This window comes from Solanum pennellii, chromosome 6 (assembly GCF_001406875.1).
Source record: "Solanum pennellii chromosome 6, SPENNV200".
NCBI classification, from domain to species: domain Eukaryota; kingdom Viridiplantae; phylum Streptophyta; class Magnoliopsida; order Solanales; family Solanaceae; genus Solanum; species Solanum pennellii.
Window position 1 is genome coordinate 6,495,359 of NC_028642.1, and position 17,881 is coordinate 6,513,239.

A 17,881-nucleotide genomic window follows, 5' to 3' on the forward strand; every position below is an offset into this window, starting at 1 on the left:
ATAGTGAACTCATTCATCATAGTGACCATTCCTATCCAAAGTTATCCTGAGGTTCACTAACGTGAGATATGAAGAAACCGCTCAAACAATCTCTTCAATTCACACCTAAGAGATCCTAAAGGCTACCAAATATAGGAATGCTTCGTTTCATTTCACAAGTCAACATTCGATACTAGAGACACTAGAGGAACATACTTGCATTTAGGAACTTCACATAAGAACCATCCTACAAGACAACCCCCAAGTAACACTTAGTGCAATGTGAAAGTAACATCACATACTACTACTTCCACCATTGTGTTCCTTGAAAATTTCCTTAGACTAGGCACATCATATTCATCATTTACATAACCTTCATAAATCGTACACACAAACCATTATATTTCATGAATCTTAGACATAGAATCAATATGCTTCACTTTCATTAGACATAAAATCAAATTTCTTCATTTATATCGCATAATGACCCATTCATTAATTTTCACATAAGGACATATCAAGACTCCCTCCAAATGCCTACTTGTGCAATGCATAGATAGCGTCCCATTCCATCACCTAGCCTAAGAAGTACACCCTTTAGAAGACTTAGTTCATTAAATTCATTCGTGGGGGGCTAGCTTTAACTGACATAGACCATGAGAGCTAGACATGGAATCCCGGTATTAACCTCCACTTGATGAGGGATCCCTATTTGCCTATGGTAGGGTCATTCTTGAGCCTTTACATGGTTTTGCCAAGAGCTACTCCTATGCGGGCGCATAGTTAAGGGATAAGGATATTGATTCTAAGTAACTCATTCTCTACTAACGAGGAGTACTCATCTCAAGAGGTACATTGGACACAACATCTCTACTTATGAAGTGTACCCCCTTCTTCAAATCTTCTTGGTGCTGAGCATAACTCCCCCGCAGAGTCTTTTCATTTACACTCACGAAGGGTACTTGTCCCTAGAGGTTACTTTTGAATACCACATCTCAACTCACGAAGGGCATAAAACCTCCAACATATCTTAGAAAGCTCTTCGGAATAGTGACGTTGCTACTAAACACTTCATCTCAACTCATAAAGAGTGTTCACCCCAAAGTTCTCCTTTTCATTACAAGATTTCTTTAGGAATAGTAGGGAATGGTCTAGATACTTCATCTTACTCACGAAGAGTCTCTACCCTACAATCCCCCATTTACATTCATAACTTCATTCTTTCATTCATAGTGTGTGTGAGTACATGTGAGCACACCTTTCACATAATCACCAAATTCATAAAATTGACTTTTAAACATGCTTACACCGTCATTCATCATAATTCACACACTATCATGCTTCACACACTATCATGTTTCACATATACATATACTTCATTTAGACATAACATCTTCAAGATACACATTAACAACTTCATAAGACATATCAATCATTGATGAGGGCTCGTGGTTTTGGTCTGAGGCTCCAAAACCTACAAACTTTCAAGTCCAATCGACAGACCAAGTGGACGAAACATTTCTTGGCGAGTGGTCGTCGTTTGGTTTGTTAGTTGACACAGTTTTGGGCAATTCCTGCTTAATAGTTGGGGTCCTCCTCTAGGGGCCCTCGTGAGTCCTAGGTGGAGTCGTACCTGTACTTTGAACCCCTAAACATGTCCATATAGGTCTTACGTTCCTCTTACGTAAATTTGAACCCTAAACAACTCCCTATACATACAAAGGCATACCAAAACACACGCAAGCACAGAGATGTCTACTAGTCGAGCGTCTTTGTCGTCCCTTGATATTTGACTTCCAAACTTACAAAACTGACTTCCAACACAAAAAATCATCATTTTCACACATTAATCACTCATGAAATATTTGCAAAGCTCTAGTTCGACCTAGTTCATTACGAGGGTCGCTACAAGTTGAACTTGTGGAGAATGATATCTAGACTGTTGTAGAACGAGTGGACAACTCGAGTCAGGGAGTAGCAGCATACCAGTAGCAGCGCTATCCGGTTTTGTGCATGGGTGCTACCCATTCTAAACATGAGTGACAAAATCTTTCACAATGGACCGAAGAATGACTATCTTGACAGAAGTGGAGTGCGCAGTCGCAATTCTCATGATGGTATTATTGAAGACTTAGAAGGGTGCGAGAGAGAAGACAGTTATAATGCAATTCAAATAATATTAAGATGGTAAATAAGTACATAATTAGCACATTAAGACAATAAATATAATATCCAAAAATATAAATGAAGAAATAAATAAATAAAGTCATATATAAGTCAATACTTATATGCTCGAATTCTGTTATCCTAACAGAGTCGTCATTTGAAACACCCCTTATTTTTTCCTTAAAAATTAAAATGTTTTGAAAGAAAAAGTGTTTTTCCAATTAAAGTGACATTTTGAAAAGAGACTATTTTATAATTTAGAGTCGTCACTTGGAATTGAGTATAGTCCCGTGATTCTAACACGGTCGCTTTGTTGACTTTAGTATGACTTAATAAAAATACATATTACCACCTTTCTTTGATTTATTATAAGCATGTTTAAAATTGACTGATATTATTGATATATGTTGATTAAAAATATGTATATCACATAAAATTATTCAAACATAATAATTTTTTTAAAAAAATTAAGAGATATATTTACGAATCTTGAAACGTTTGTAATTTCTTTTCTCTTTTTTTCATATGTATTTTTATTTTTTTATTATGTTATTATGGATAGGATATGTATACGCATCTAGTTGTTACAAATTAAGATTTTAATCCTTTTTAATTAGATTTAAATTAGGAGACAAAATTTTATAGCACTTGAGATTAGTTTTGGAAAGAGAAAATTCTAAAGAAATTTGAACTCTTTTAAGAAAAAATTTCTTTTTTTATTTTTTTTCTCTTTCTCTTTTCTATGCACATTATTTTATTTTATTTTATTATTTTCATTATGTTTTAGTTTTTTTTTCTTTTTTCTTTTTAATGTTCTGTTCTTTTTCCTTTTTACGTTTTCAAATTTTTTATTATTATTATTATTTTTGTACATTCTGTTTTTCTTCTTCTCAATAGATCTTTCAATATGTGCTAGCCCACCCCATTCGAGTTAACTCATACAAGCTTTGACGTTTCACTGACCAGGTCGGGCTAGTCCATTTTTTGTGTAGATTAGAAATAGTCGGCCCAACACACAGGTACGTGGAATACAGGGTTGCCGGGCCAGCCTATTTTTAAAAAATTAATTTTTTTTATATTTACTAATTAAATTATAAATTATAATTTAAAAATATTATCGTAAATATCGATAAAATAACATTACATAATAATGTGACTACTTGTTAAAATCCACAAATAAAATTATTTTTATAATATTTATTAAGTTTTTTCAAGTAAAAGTATTAATATCTAAAATAAAAATATTAACATAATTGTCTTGAGTTTGGACTCTTTTTAATTTTAAATTTTAATATTATATTATATTTTTTTAATTAATTTTTATTGGCCGACGGCTACCGATATTTCTCAAGCCCCATAGATCAGCGGGCTTATTCAGGCCGGGCTAAAAAATCTTTTTTCTTAAATGGGCTTCAAAAATCTTAGTCCAATCCTATTAAATCCCGGGTTAATGCAAAGCCGACCCAACGGGCCTAGCCCACGTTGATGGCTCAACTTCTTAACTTTTATTTTGATTTCTTTTTGTTATGTTTTTGTTTTCTTTCTTTTTTTTTCTTTTCTACTTATGTTGTTCTTTTTTTTTTTTCTTTCTCTTCTTCTTTGTTTTTAATGAATTTATTTCTTTTAATTATATACCTTAAAAATGTGAATTAAAAGTGATAATTATCTTACTCTTATTCAAAAGGCGAATTATTTTTTTTATCAAAATAATATATTTAAAAGACAAAAACATATTTCGAATAGATTTTCTAAATCATGAATCAATTAAACTTTAGCTTATATCCTAATATAACAAGTCTAAAGTAAACTATTATCTCATAATCACTCCGATTAATAATCAAGTATCTAAGTCATTAAATAATGAGCATGTGATTAAATACGTGAGATTATCATCTAGTTATCGCAAAAAAACATGCTTATGTCTTCTTAAATTATAAAAAATAACATGAGGAAAACATAAAAAAAAAAACAAAAAATTAAATAGGAAACATTGTTCATGAAAATTAGAGCACTTCATGGGATACATGTCTTTTCATGATTTTTTTAAAAAAACTCAAACATATAGTTTACTTAAAAAAACTTTCAAATAAACTAAAATAAACAGGCTATGGCAAGAACGCAACTTCAAATTATTTTTGACTAAACAATGAAGAATAACGTATAGAATATCAAAGTTTAGCAAACTAACTTTATGATCCTCAAACTTGGAACAACGAACAAAAACTTCTAACTCTATACTTAATTCTCAAAAGAAAAACTCACTTTCCTTCTTTTTGTTTTTGCTCTCATTTTTTTTTTCTCTATGTGTTTTCTCTGTGTAAGTATGTATGTGTCTTTCTGTGGTTTTTTTTTTCTTTACTGAGTGTGTGTTTTGATAATAATTTTGGGTGTGAATTTGGTGTTAATTAAAGAGAACCTGATGTAGTGGGATTGGAAATTAATTTAAAGAATATTTAGGGTGAGATAACAGAAGAAAATAAAAAAGAAATAGATAACAATAAAACAAAACAAAACACACAAAATAAGAATGATTGAATTGTGTGATGAAGGAAAAAAATAAAAAATAAAATATAATATAATTAAAAAAAACGTGTGCAACCTAATAAGGAGAGAAAATAAAACTAAATAGGAGGAGGATTTCTAGGGAAAAAATAGTTATGGAAGTTTGAGGGTAATTAGGATAAAGGGTAGGGCAATTTGAATTTTTTAGGACTTCTTTTTTTCTTTTTTTTTCATAATATATACTATTATTTCAGACCGATAAAAGTTGAAAGATAAAAATAAAATAAAAATATATATATATACATTGAATTCACAAGCTTTATTTATTAAAATTTAAACATAAAGTGAGCTTTTAATTTGTTGTAATTTTCAAATGTATTCGTATTATTTTTTCATTTATTTAAATATAATCCTACTGAAATAATAATATTTAGGTATCAAAATGGTGTAAATTATTTATGTTTTAGTAAAAAAATTAGGTGTTCACACACCGAGCACAGGTCAACAAAATGCTTCGGACCTTGCCTAAATCATGGAAAATAAAAATTACTGCAATAAGAGAAATCAAGTATTTAACCAATATGACTATGGATGAACCGATAGGAAATCTTAGAACATATGAGATGAATGTTCAATATTAGTGCTTAGTATTAAAATTTCTTTAGTTAATTATATATATAGATAAATGTGTGTGTTATATGATATCCCATTATGAGTATTTTAAACGAGTTAGAAAAGGAATTTGGAAGTGGCAGGTTGACCAGTGTAGGTTTCTGTTTTATAGGGATTTAGAGAGTCAAAGTATTAATGGTCTAATGATTATCAATGATTAGGTCCAATGATTGGATGTGGCTAATGAATGAATTGTAAGTAAACAGTGGACAGATTGAACTTTGAAGTTTGCAATTTAATTTCCAGTGATCAACTTAATTAGTGGTTGGTAGTCGATCGTGATATTTCTTTCCCTTTAAGATTCTTCTTGTAATTATCACATTATAATTTCAAGATTTGATATATTGAGATATTAAATTAAATACTGAGTGTATTATGTTACATAAAAGTTATTAGGATTGTAGTGTTTGAATAAATTGAAACTTAACTCTAAACTTGAAACGTGAAAAAGATGATAATTAAAATGTTAATTGCCCTTAAAATTTAGAAACTTGACTATAAAATTGAGTCAGGGATAAAAACATAGTAATATGAGTGTTTTTAGTTTTGAAATCTTATTTTGGTCATTTATTTGAATATATTGCTTTGAGTTGGAGTTCAACGAAAGAGAAAGGTTCAAGTTCCGAAATGATTTCTTGATTGATTGAGGCAAGTGAATTTCTAAACTCTTGTTAAGTGTATGGAATTCTTGTATTTTCTTGTAGTACGTGCTTGAGAGTAATGAGAATTGGTGATGGGTTGACTTGTCCATGTGGAATAAGTCTAATGATGAAAAGAGGTTAATAAAAGATAATGTGATAAATTGTTGGTGTGTGATGTTTAAGAATGATTTGAGGGCTTGTTGCTTATTTGTTGATATTGTATCACGGTTGTATTGTTGTGAATTGTGTCTTGTATGAAAATGGTCATCTCCTCATTATTTGTGTGAGCATATCATTTGCATTGGTTCTGAGATATTATTGTGATAAATGTTATATGATAAGAGGATGCACCATTTCGAGGGACGTATCGTGCGCCGCAATGGATACTATATATCGAGGGACATTATCGCGCACCACGATGATTACTGTTATCGAGGATTGTATCGCTCGCCGCGATGGATTTATGAACATATATATCCCCCATGGGTTCCAGACTGAGAGACAACCGGTGTGTATCGTTAGGTCGGACATGCATCACTATATTTGTTGACACATAATTTTTTACCGAACTTAAGTTTTGCACCATTTTTATTCCTTAAATATTCTTCTAAGTTTATATTAAATATTTTTCATCATATTTTAGTAAGTTTATTTTAAAAGATTTGCAAAGTACAAACATATATATTTTCTTTTAGTTTTAATTTTAATAAATAAACTAGTTATTTATTACTTTTTTTCTTTTATTAGTCATTTAGTATTTATTATATTTCATTAGTTCAAGATAGTTAGTCAACATCTTTTTTGTTGTATTTTATTGAAAAGAAGAAATCAAAAATAAATTAATAAATTATTATTGATTTAAACTACCCCACCTTCTCCATAAAATTTCCCCACTCACCTCTCAAGTCTCACCCTCACCTCCACTTCACCATAATTCCCCACTCCACTCAGTAGACAGATACTACACCACTACACACCTACGCACATTCTATTCTACAACAAACACCCCTATATTAACGCACACGCACAAACACCAAAAAGAAGAAGAATCCATTTTTCAGCAATATAACCAACAACAACACCAAAAATTAAAAATAGGCAACATATACCCAAAAAAAACAATTTTTTTTCTTTCAAATATTCACCAGCATATTCACATATTTTCTTTCTTTTTCTTTATTTTCATATCAACACAACACATATATCACTCCGTACAATCTACAAAAGATTTGTTGGTGTTCTAGTCGAGGTTCAATCAAGATTTTGCTATACTTATTTTCTTTATTTGAGGTATAATGTTGTCTTAAATCTTTAATTTATTGATGAAATTTGATATAATTATTATGATAAATTCTCTTGCACTTTTATTTTATTCATAATTTGATTGAAATGAAAATATGTTAAGAGTTATATCTCTTTTTTAAATAGCTTTATTTTATGAAAAATTATTGTCGTTTATTTTGTCCAATAAAGATTGAGATTTCTTTGAGCAATTTATCATTGTTTTGTTGGATTAATAAGAAATTACAATATGCATGCCTAATTTTGTCATTAACTTTAAGATAAAAATAAAAATATAATATGATTAGGCCTAATTTTAACATTAATTTAAGGGTGAATAAAATAAAATAATACACGATAATCAAAATTTTATATTGTATCCTAGAAGATTAGATCTATTTGATTTTATTTAATATTTTTTATAACATTAGATAGATTTTAGGCATGTCAAAAATATTTGTTTTAATTAAGAATGTGTTATACATCTTTTTTGAAACACTTAAAAGAAATTCAAGGATGTGGTGACACACCTTGGCAAAATTATTCTAATATATATATTATTTTATTCAAACCAAGAGGTGTAAATTGAGATAATTTAGTGTGATGAATTCAAGAGTGGAAAACAATTATGTCTCCAAATGTGAAGATTGAGAATGTAGTTATGCATCCGGTTTAAGATTAATAAAAATTCAACTATTAAAAGTAAGCAAATCATGACATGTAGAATAAATTATCCAAAAAAATATCAAGATAAGTATAAGTCAATAAAAGAGATCGTGCTAGAACCACTGGACTCGAGGTATGCCTAATACCTTCCCCTCGATCAACAAAATTCCTTATCTGAATTTCTAATTCGCAGACCAAATAAAAAGTAATTTTCTTTTGGTTAGGGATTAAACATAAAGGTGACTTCGAACACCATAACTCAATTCCAAGTGGCGACTCAGAAAAATGATATAATCCCTAATCAATACAGTCACTTAAATTGAAAAAACCCTTTCGTCGAGCGCGAAAAAAGGGGTGTGACATCTCTGACAACTCTGCAGTCCATCAAATCCCGAATTCAATTTTTGTTATATTGACTTTTACTTGATTCTATTACTTATTTTTGATATATTGTGTATCATCATGGTCTAATGTGCTACTTGCTTCTCATTTGTTGCTTTTTATATTGTTGAACTATGTATAATTTTTTTCTCAGCACACACCCTATGAGTCTGTAAAAATACTTCATAGGAATGTAGTTATGGATCCTACTTTCTTTGGAGATAAAGCTGGAGTGTTTTTGCACCCAGTGAAGGATTTTTAGTCTCACATGTTAGCAGGGTTGGACCAACAATGAAGTCGGAATAGCGCTGCTACCGATAAGTTGCCCCTCCCTGGCTCAAGTTTTCACTCGCGTAAGCCTGTGTAGATACCTATCTTATTCAGGTTTTAACCTAGCAAACTAGAACATAGGAAAAGTTATCCCTAGAAGACTACGCTTATTTTCATCATTTGCATGTGACTTAGTGAACTTGAAATAAGAACTAAGTCGGTAAAAGACAAGTGTTCATCTCTTCCTTGACCACTTATATTGTTTTATGAGGTACATGAAAAATGTATTTGTTTAGAAAGTACTGAAAAATAATGCATTTTTCAAGTCAAGTTTCAATATCATAAAAAATAATAATTAATTATTCAATGTGAAAAAATTACGCATACCTGATTCTCACCTCGATGAGATACGTAGGCAACCTTTCTCGAGTTCTATGATACTTATTTAAAAATTCAAAAAGCAAAATCTTAAACCTTATTAAAAATTCAAAAAAAAGTAATTTATTTATCCATTCTAAGAAACGGATTTGTTCTTCAAAAAGCAATATAAATATTTTTACTCATATTTCTGAACTACGTTTGACCTGATTCTTGTGTTGACAAGATACGTAGGCAACCTTATTTTGAGGTTTTGTCCAACCAAGAAAAAATCTAAGAAGTCCTCGTCACAAAAACTAAGGCAAAAAATAGAATTTTTTTTTAGAAATTATTTTCACTTGATTGGTATCAACATACTTAAAAATGTGTGTAAACAAAATAATAAAGTATTAAACTATTTGGCAAGACATATCAACTTTGTTGTGAACAATAGATTTTTTTGATATCTCTTGATATCTTTATGTAATACTTGAGAATTTCATCTTGCTTAAAGTTAAGTAAATTCGACTTCATTGTTTAAGGTACAGTGTGTGGTGAGCTTTAGATATAAAATTAAATGACATGACTTTGTTGATCTAGAAGTTTGCCTGAATGTTGATTGAGGCGAAATTTTGAGCAACATTTAACTTGGGAAAGGATTATAGGTTTACTTTGATCCGATTATGCTTTTCAAGCCTATCAAATGACATGTTATCCATAAAACTCCCATTTCGAGCCTTCTTTTTATTCGAATAACTTTGAATGAATAAATGCATTTTCCTTGGTCCCACCTCCCTAAGCGCATAATCAATTAGATATACAGAGCCAAAGACCTATTTGAAAAGGCCAAATATGTGAAAATTCAAAACAAAAATGACAAAGAAAAGCTAGAATAAAAAAACTAAAAAAAACTCCAACAAAAAGGATATGGAGTAGAAGAAAAAGAAGAAGATATAAATGAGAAGAATTTTTCAAGAAAACAAAGGTCAAACGCGACAATGAAAATATTGAGAGTATTGTGCAAACTTAAAGGAGGAAATAATCACTTTATCTTAAATAATATTCTACCTTTCTTTAAGCCTACATTACAAGCCAATGAAAAGTCCTATTTGATCTCATTTATTGTGTTCTTACATTAGTGGATTCTTACATGAGGATCAAATATATGGTATCTCGATCTCATGAATTGAACATCTTTCTTAATGTGAGTGACCTCTAAAATGTCTTAAAGATCATAGCACTTCTATTGTGTGAAGTAGGATTTCATTTGTTGCGAGGACACTTCGAACATGAGGATGTGAATAATTCTATCCCTAAATTTAGGCAAGATGACCTAATCTTATGAATTCTTAAGTATGTTTGAGATATCATTTGAAACTATAGGGATTAGTCAAAATTGATATCAAATTTGTCTAAAAGTAGTTGAAAGTGATTCATTTACTAATTATTGGAGTTGCTATCAGGGTGTTGGAGAAAAACTCTATCAATGATAACAACTACATCGACAGAAGCAATTTGTCAAAAGAAAGAGCTGAGTATACTAAATTTTTGAAGCTTCACAATATCACCACTAGACAAAAAGCAAGGGTAAGATGGATACAAGAAGGTGATGCCAATATAGCTTTCTTCCATGGAATCCTAAAAAATAAAAGAAAAAGTCTTACCATTCAAAAATCAAGGACAACGATGGAAATTGGGTTGAGGGAAACAAAGATGTAGGCGAGGCAGCTGTTAAATACTATAAGAATCTTTTCACTGCTGAAAATGTTACTGAGGACCAAACTGTTTAGGAAATGGTAAGAAGATCTATTAATAACAACGACAATGCTGACCTCGATGTCGCTCCAACCCTACATGAGATCAAATACAGTGTTTTCTCAATTGACTTGGACAGTGCTGCAAGCCCCGATGGACTAAATGGAATATTTTACCAAACTTCCTGGGGTATTATTGTCGAAGATCTCCATAAAGTTGTCGTATATTTCTTTCAAGGGGTTAATCTTCCCAAATTCTTCACCCACACTTGCATTGTGCTTCTACCTAAAGTTGAAGCTCCTCAAGAATTCAAAGACTTCAGTAATATAAGCCTTTGTAATGTCTCTGGTAAGATCATTTCCAAGGTCATCAACAACAGATTGAGTAGGATACTCCCTAAAATCATTAGTCACAATCAAAGTGGCTTTGTTAAAGGGAGGTCAATTGCTGACAATGTACTGCTTGCCCAAGAGATCATCTCTGACATCCCCAAACCTAAGAAAGGGAAAAATATGGTAATCAAGCTGGATATGGCTAAAGCATATGCCACGGTATCTTGGCCGTTCCTATGTTTCATGATGAGACAAATGGGCTTTTCGAAAAATAGATTGATCTCATCTTCAGATTTATCTCCAACAATCGGTACTCCATGGTGATTAATGGGAAAAGGATAGGTTTCTTTAAGTAAGGAAGAGGTTTAAGACAAGGATACCCCCTATCCCCTTCTCTTTATGTACTCACTACTGAACTCTTAGACATGATATTAAATGCCCTGCATGATAACCCAAGATATCAAAGCTTCTTTAGTGCAACCAAAACCCCAACATCAACCACCTATCATTTGCCGATGATACAATCATTTTCTGTAGTAGTCATCAACCTTCTCTTTAACTCTTCCAAATACGCTTTCCAAATATGAGCAAATTTCTGGCCAACTCATTAACAAAGACAAAAGCTCATTTTCCATGTCTACTAACACTGCTCATAGATCCATCAGAAGAATTCGGAGAATCTTGGATATGAAACATGTGGAACTGCCTATAAAATATCTTAGTTGTCCATTATACTCTAGGAAGAAGTTGATCTCGTATTACTCTGATGTGGTTACCGAGGTTATTAATAAAATCAAAGGATGGCATCTCAAGTTCTTATCCACTGGTGGAAGAGACACCCTAATAAGACATTTCCTTATGGCTCTAAATGTTCAACCTTAGCCACGGTTCAACCCACTAAAGGCATAATTGCACAATTGGAATCATACTTGGCAAAAAAATTTTGAAAACACCATTGGGTGGCGTGGAAGAATTTATGCTTCCCCTATCAAGAAGGAAGTACGAACTTCAGGAAAATGGATGAAATCTGCAAAGCTTTTACTATAAAGCACTGGTGGAAATTAAGAAATACCAACTGTTTATGGTCTCGATTCTTAAGAGCAAAATATTGTGGTACAACTAACCCCATAAATACAACTTGGAGACCCGATATCTCTCACCATTTGATAGCTATGAGTGAATTAAGACTGAAAGTTGAAGACAATATTTGGTGGAAAATTGGCAAAGGAGAGATCAGTTTTTGGTTTGACAATTGGTCAAGTATTGTCCCTCTATACATGGTTTTGGAGGACATCAATGTTAGACAAAACATTGAAGTTGATGAGGTGCTAAGATATGGACAATAGGACTGGAATAACCTTGAGCATCAATTGTCCGACAATGTTAAGGAAACCATTGTCAACCAACACATATATATTACCTTAAATATAGATGATAAACATTTCTGGACGTGAAATGATAATAAAAAATTCACCATTTCTACTGCCTAGGAACTTATCAGGGAGAAAAATCCTATCTCTCAATTTGACTCAAAAATATGGCTTCCCAAAGTCCTTTTTAAATTAAATTTCTTGACTTGGAGAGACATCAATAACAAACTTCCAACTTAATACAAAATAGCAAGACTTGGAATTAACATTGTTTCCATTTGTTGCTGTTGTATAGGCACCAATAGAAGACCAACAGAAGAATCAGCTGAGCATATTTTATTTTCTAGATACTTTGCTTAACAGATTTGGAGCTTCTATGCAAGAGCTCTAGGCATCAATCCTAGGAAAACATCACTGAGCAGCCTTTTAAACTCTTTCTGAAATTACAAATGCAAGAACTCTATAGCTTCGTACACCACTAAGATAATGCCACCTATTATTATGTGGGAACTGTGGAGATCTAGATGTGGAGTAATGTATGATGATGAAAAACTCTCAATGCATATACATACCACTTTGATCAACCTCAATATCATCCAAAACTCCAAACTTCAGTCCCCTAAAATTTCCTTCCCGGATGATTGGCATAGATTTATTCACCTTTTGGGTCTTAAATTGATGGAGACCATCTCTACTCCTGTCAAATGGGAAAAACCTCTACATCCTTTAGTCAAACTTAATACCGATGGTTCATGCATATAAGGAAATTGTGGAGGAGGAGGGGTAGTGAGTGACAAGGAAGGCAAGGTGATTATGACGTTTTGTATACCTTTGGGGAGAGGCGTTAGCAACTGTGTAGAAGCCAATGCACTCTTGTTTGGTCTTAACTGGTGCATTCAAAATGGTCACCCTAGGATCATAGGGGGAACTAATTCCCTCTTACTTCAGAACTGTATTCAAATCACCTGGCAAAGCCCTTGCAAAATTGAAGACACAATTAGCAAGATCAAGTTTTTGCTGGACACTTACCATATTCATACCACTCACTGTATGAGGAAGCTAACAAGTTTGCCGATAATCTAGCGTCCTTGAGTCACAAGAGTGAAAAAAATTGTATCTACACTAACTATAGTTCTTTACCTAGACAAATCATAGGTCTATTTAACATCGACAGATAGAAAATACCATCTTTTAGAGCCGGGAGGAGAAATCATGGTGCTATCATCTTTGATCCGCCGTGAAGAAATAATTTTATTGTCACTTGTGTCAGCTCAATCTTTTGCTTATTAGCCTAAAGGCTTACAAATGTAATTTGTACTGAAGAAGGCCAGACATAGTTCTCCTTCTTCCTCTGTATTCTCTTTAACAGTGGCAATACAATCACGACTCTTAAAAAAAATTATTGGTACCAACTAAAGTCAAGTCATTGTCAAACATGAACCAATTCCTTTCCAAAAAAGAACTCAACAAAATAAAAATAATTGTTGATTTATATGAACTATGTTTGACCTGATTCTTAATATACAAGAAACGTAGGCAATCCTACAATGGGCCTCACATTTTCTTAGATCCTTGTAAGAATGAAATTGGATCATTTCTTAAAAATGATATATTAACAAAAAGGGAAAAGGGTCACAAATACCCCTGGACTATTCGAAAAGGTTTATAAATACCCATCATTCACTTATTGGGTTAAAATACCCCTTATCCACCTTTTTGTTCCATAATTATCTTTAAAACTATCAACCTTTTATTTTTTAATTATTATTATTAATAATTATTATGTGGCATCTTCCTATTGGATAAATTTAAATTCCAATCCATCAAAAAAATTTCTACCCATTTGGCCCATATCCAAATTTTTAGACCCAAACCAAATTAAAAAAATCATCAAAATTGAAAGATTTGAACATCTCTTCTCTACCATTCCAACCTAATAACCTATTCTCTTTCTCATCACCATATACAACCTCAATCAATGATAACTAGCGAATTTAATACCAAATTAGAACTAAAAACCTCTTCTTGATTGTGTTAGAATTTGTTCAATGCCACAATTAAAATACGATCAAATAGAGATTTTTAGTGCAACATTACTATGAAAAATTGAATTTTTTAAAAGGGTATGAACCAAAAGGAAGAAATAAGAAGACACAATTCAGGTTTTCTCAATGCCACCATGAAAACACAATCAAGAACAACTCTTTTAGTACAACTCCACCATGAGAACAGAATCTTTTGAAAATGGTGTGAACCAAAAAGGGAAGAAAGTAACAAGACCCAAGTTAAATCACCTTAATTCCACTATTAAAGCACAATTAAGAAGAGCTATCTACTGGAACTTCCCCTTAAAAACGAAACTTTTTCACATGCTGTGATCCAAAAGAAAGGAACAAGAAAGACCAAATTCAAACACAATCAAGACGAGCTTTTTAGTCCTATTTGATATGACAAAATTCAAATACCAATATGTCAATTTCAAATTCAAATACTAATTGATTCAATCATTAATTTATTTTGAAATGTTGAATAAGAAAAGAGGAAAAAAGAAAATAGGTTATTAGGTTCAAGGGAAGAGAAGAGATAATGAAATTTATTATTTTTGAATAAAATTTTAATTGGATTTGGGTCAAGGAAGGTGGATATGGGTCAAATGGGTAGAAAAAAATTGGTGGATTGAAATTTAAATTTATCCAATAAAAAGATGCAACATGATAATTAATAATAATAATAATTAAAAAAATAAAAAATTGTTAGTTTTAAGGGTAATTGTGGACCAAAAAAGTGGACGAAAGGGTATTTTAACCCAATAGGTAAATGCGGATATTTTTAAACTTTTTCGAATAGTTCAGGGGTATTTTTGGTCATTTTCCCAAAAAATAATTTCAAAATTCCTCAATCTAAAACTGACATATTTTTGTTTGTTAAAAAAAAACACTCTCATTTCTAGGAAACAAACACCCAAGTTGCACTTTGACCTTAGGGAGAAAATACCCTAGAGGCACCATCTTTTATTTCTAGGGAACAAACACCCTAGTTGAATTATCACCTTAGAGAACAAACATAGAACAAACACTCTATCATCTTTCATTTCTAGGGAACAAACACCCTAAGTGCATATGTGTCTTGCATTTTTCTTTAAATGATTGCATTTGATGATTTGTTAAGCGATGTCTTTCTAAGTAATAGATTTTGTATAACAGGACCCTCCTAGAAAATGGGAATTAGATTAGAAGAACCCTCCTAAACAATGGGAAATAGAGTAGCAGGTTCCTCCTAAACAATCGGAATTAGAGTAGCATAACCCTCCTAAACAATGAAAATTAGAATAATAGGACCCTCCTAAATAATGATTAGAGTAGCAGGACCCTCCTAAGAAATAAGAACTAGATTAGCAGAACCCTCCTAAACAATAAGAATTAGAATAACAGGACCTTCCTAAACAATGGGAATTAGCGTAGCAGGTGGACCCTCCTAAACAATGAGAATTAGCATAGCAGGACCCTCCTTAAAATAGGAATTACAGTAGCACGACTATCATAAACAATGAAAATTAGAGTAGCATGAACCTCCTAAACAATGAGAATTATAGTAGAAGGACCCTCCTAAACAATGAGAATTACATTAGCAGGACCCTCCTAAACAATGGGAATTAGAGTAGCAGAATCCTCCTAGATAATGAGAATAGCAGGACCCTCCTGGATAATGGGACTTACAGAACCCCCTAGAAAATGGGAATAGTAGAACCCTCCTAAATAATGAAATTAGCAAGATCCTCTTGGATAATGGGACTAGCAAGACCCTCCTTATAATGGAACTATTAGAACCCTCCTTGATAATAAGACTAGCGGGACCCTCCTGGATAATAGGATTTAGCAGGACTCTCCTTGATAATGGGACTAGCAGGACTCTCTTGGATAATGAGACTAGCAGAACCCTCCCGAATAATGGGATTAGCAGGACCCTTCTAGTTAATGGGAGTAGCAAGACCCTCCTAGATAATGGGACTAGCAGGACCCTCCTGGATAATGGTATTATTAGAACCCTCCTAAATAATGAGACTAGCAGCCTGGATGATGGGATTAACAGGACACTTCTGGATGATCGGACTAGCCGGACCCTTCTAGATGATGGGATTAGCAGGACCCTCCTGGATAATAGGACTACCAGGACCTTCCTGAACAATGAAATTTAGATTAGCAGGACACTCTTATATAATAGGATTTGGTTCCTTTCTCTTGGGACAAATAATTCTAGTCTAGTATATTTTTCTTAATTTACATTTGTTAAAAACTCACAAAAGAATTTCTAGTGAAAATTTGGGCAAATTTTTTTTGTGTATTTCTTTTGTTTGTGATTGTTTTCGGATTTCTTCAAGTGAAACATGTATTTGAAATTCAAGAACAAAGTTTTAACTTTTTTCAATATGATCAATCCCATGATAGCCAAAATCAGCTTCTTCAATGCATGTAGTAGCCAGACTTGCTCGCCTCTTTTTCTATGCAGCTTCTGATAAAGAAAATATGCAGTCATTCAAGAACATATTCAAATTGACATTTTGAAGAGTGTCAAAAACTCACTCTAAGTGACAAGTTAAGCATCCAGTCGAATTTAAGATCAAGATACTCACCTGAAAATCAAGGTGATATGTGAAAGTCAAGACTCAAGTGAAGACTCGAGAGAAGCCACATATATATGAGTTTTATATGTTTATGTTCCTTTTGACTATTAGTTTTAGTTTTTTATGTAATTAAGGATAAGAATCGCGATCTGAAGCCTTGACGAAACCTCACTTAACTTCCAACTCATCACCTCATCTGCTTGAACTACATGTGACATGATTCCTTATAACCCGGGATATTTAGAAAATCCAAAACCAAGACTCGATCACACATATTTTTTCTTTCAAATAAGAGTCCGGTCAAAATTTGTGCATTGACTTATTTGTCTGAAAAACTTTATGTTTTCAATAAAAAGGGGGCAAACTGTAGACATGTAATCTTTGATCGAATTTAAGTTTTCCACCATTTTTGTTCCTTAAATATTTCTTCTAAGTTTACATTAAATATTTTATTTTTCATCGTATTTTAGTAAGTTTATTTTAAAAGATTTAAAAAAATACAAAAAATATATGTTTTCTTTTAGTTTTGACTTTAATAAATAAACTAGTTGTTTATTAATCGTTTTTTTTTCTTTTATAAGTTATTTAGTATTTATTATATATCATTAGTTCAAGATAGTTAGTCAGCATTTTTATCATTGAATTTTATTGAAAAGAAGAAATGAAAAATAAATTAATAAATAATTATTGATATAAACTACCCACCTTCTCTATAACTTCTCCCCACTCACCTCTCAACCCTCACCCCTGCTTCACCCCTCCACTTACTAGACAGATAGTACACACCTACACACGTACTACTCTACAACAAATACCCCTATATTAAAACACATGCACAAATACCAAAAAGAAGAAGACATTTTTCAGCAATACAACCAAAAAAAAAAA

The 17,881-nt window shown here is 32.1% G+C and overlaps 1 protein-coding gene across 1 annotated transcript; it reads left to right on the forward strand.

Annotated features, from left to right (window-relative positions):
• Positions 1-10,708: 10,708 nt before the first annotated feature.
• LOC107022083 lies at positions 10,709-11,326 on the forward strand. Its single transcript, XM_015222795.1, has one exon. It carries the CDS (start codon positions 10,709-10,711, stop codon positions 11,324-11,326), a length of 618 nt encoding a protein of 205 aa, XP_015078281.1.
• Positions 11,327-17,881: the final 6,555 nt, after the last annotated feature.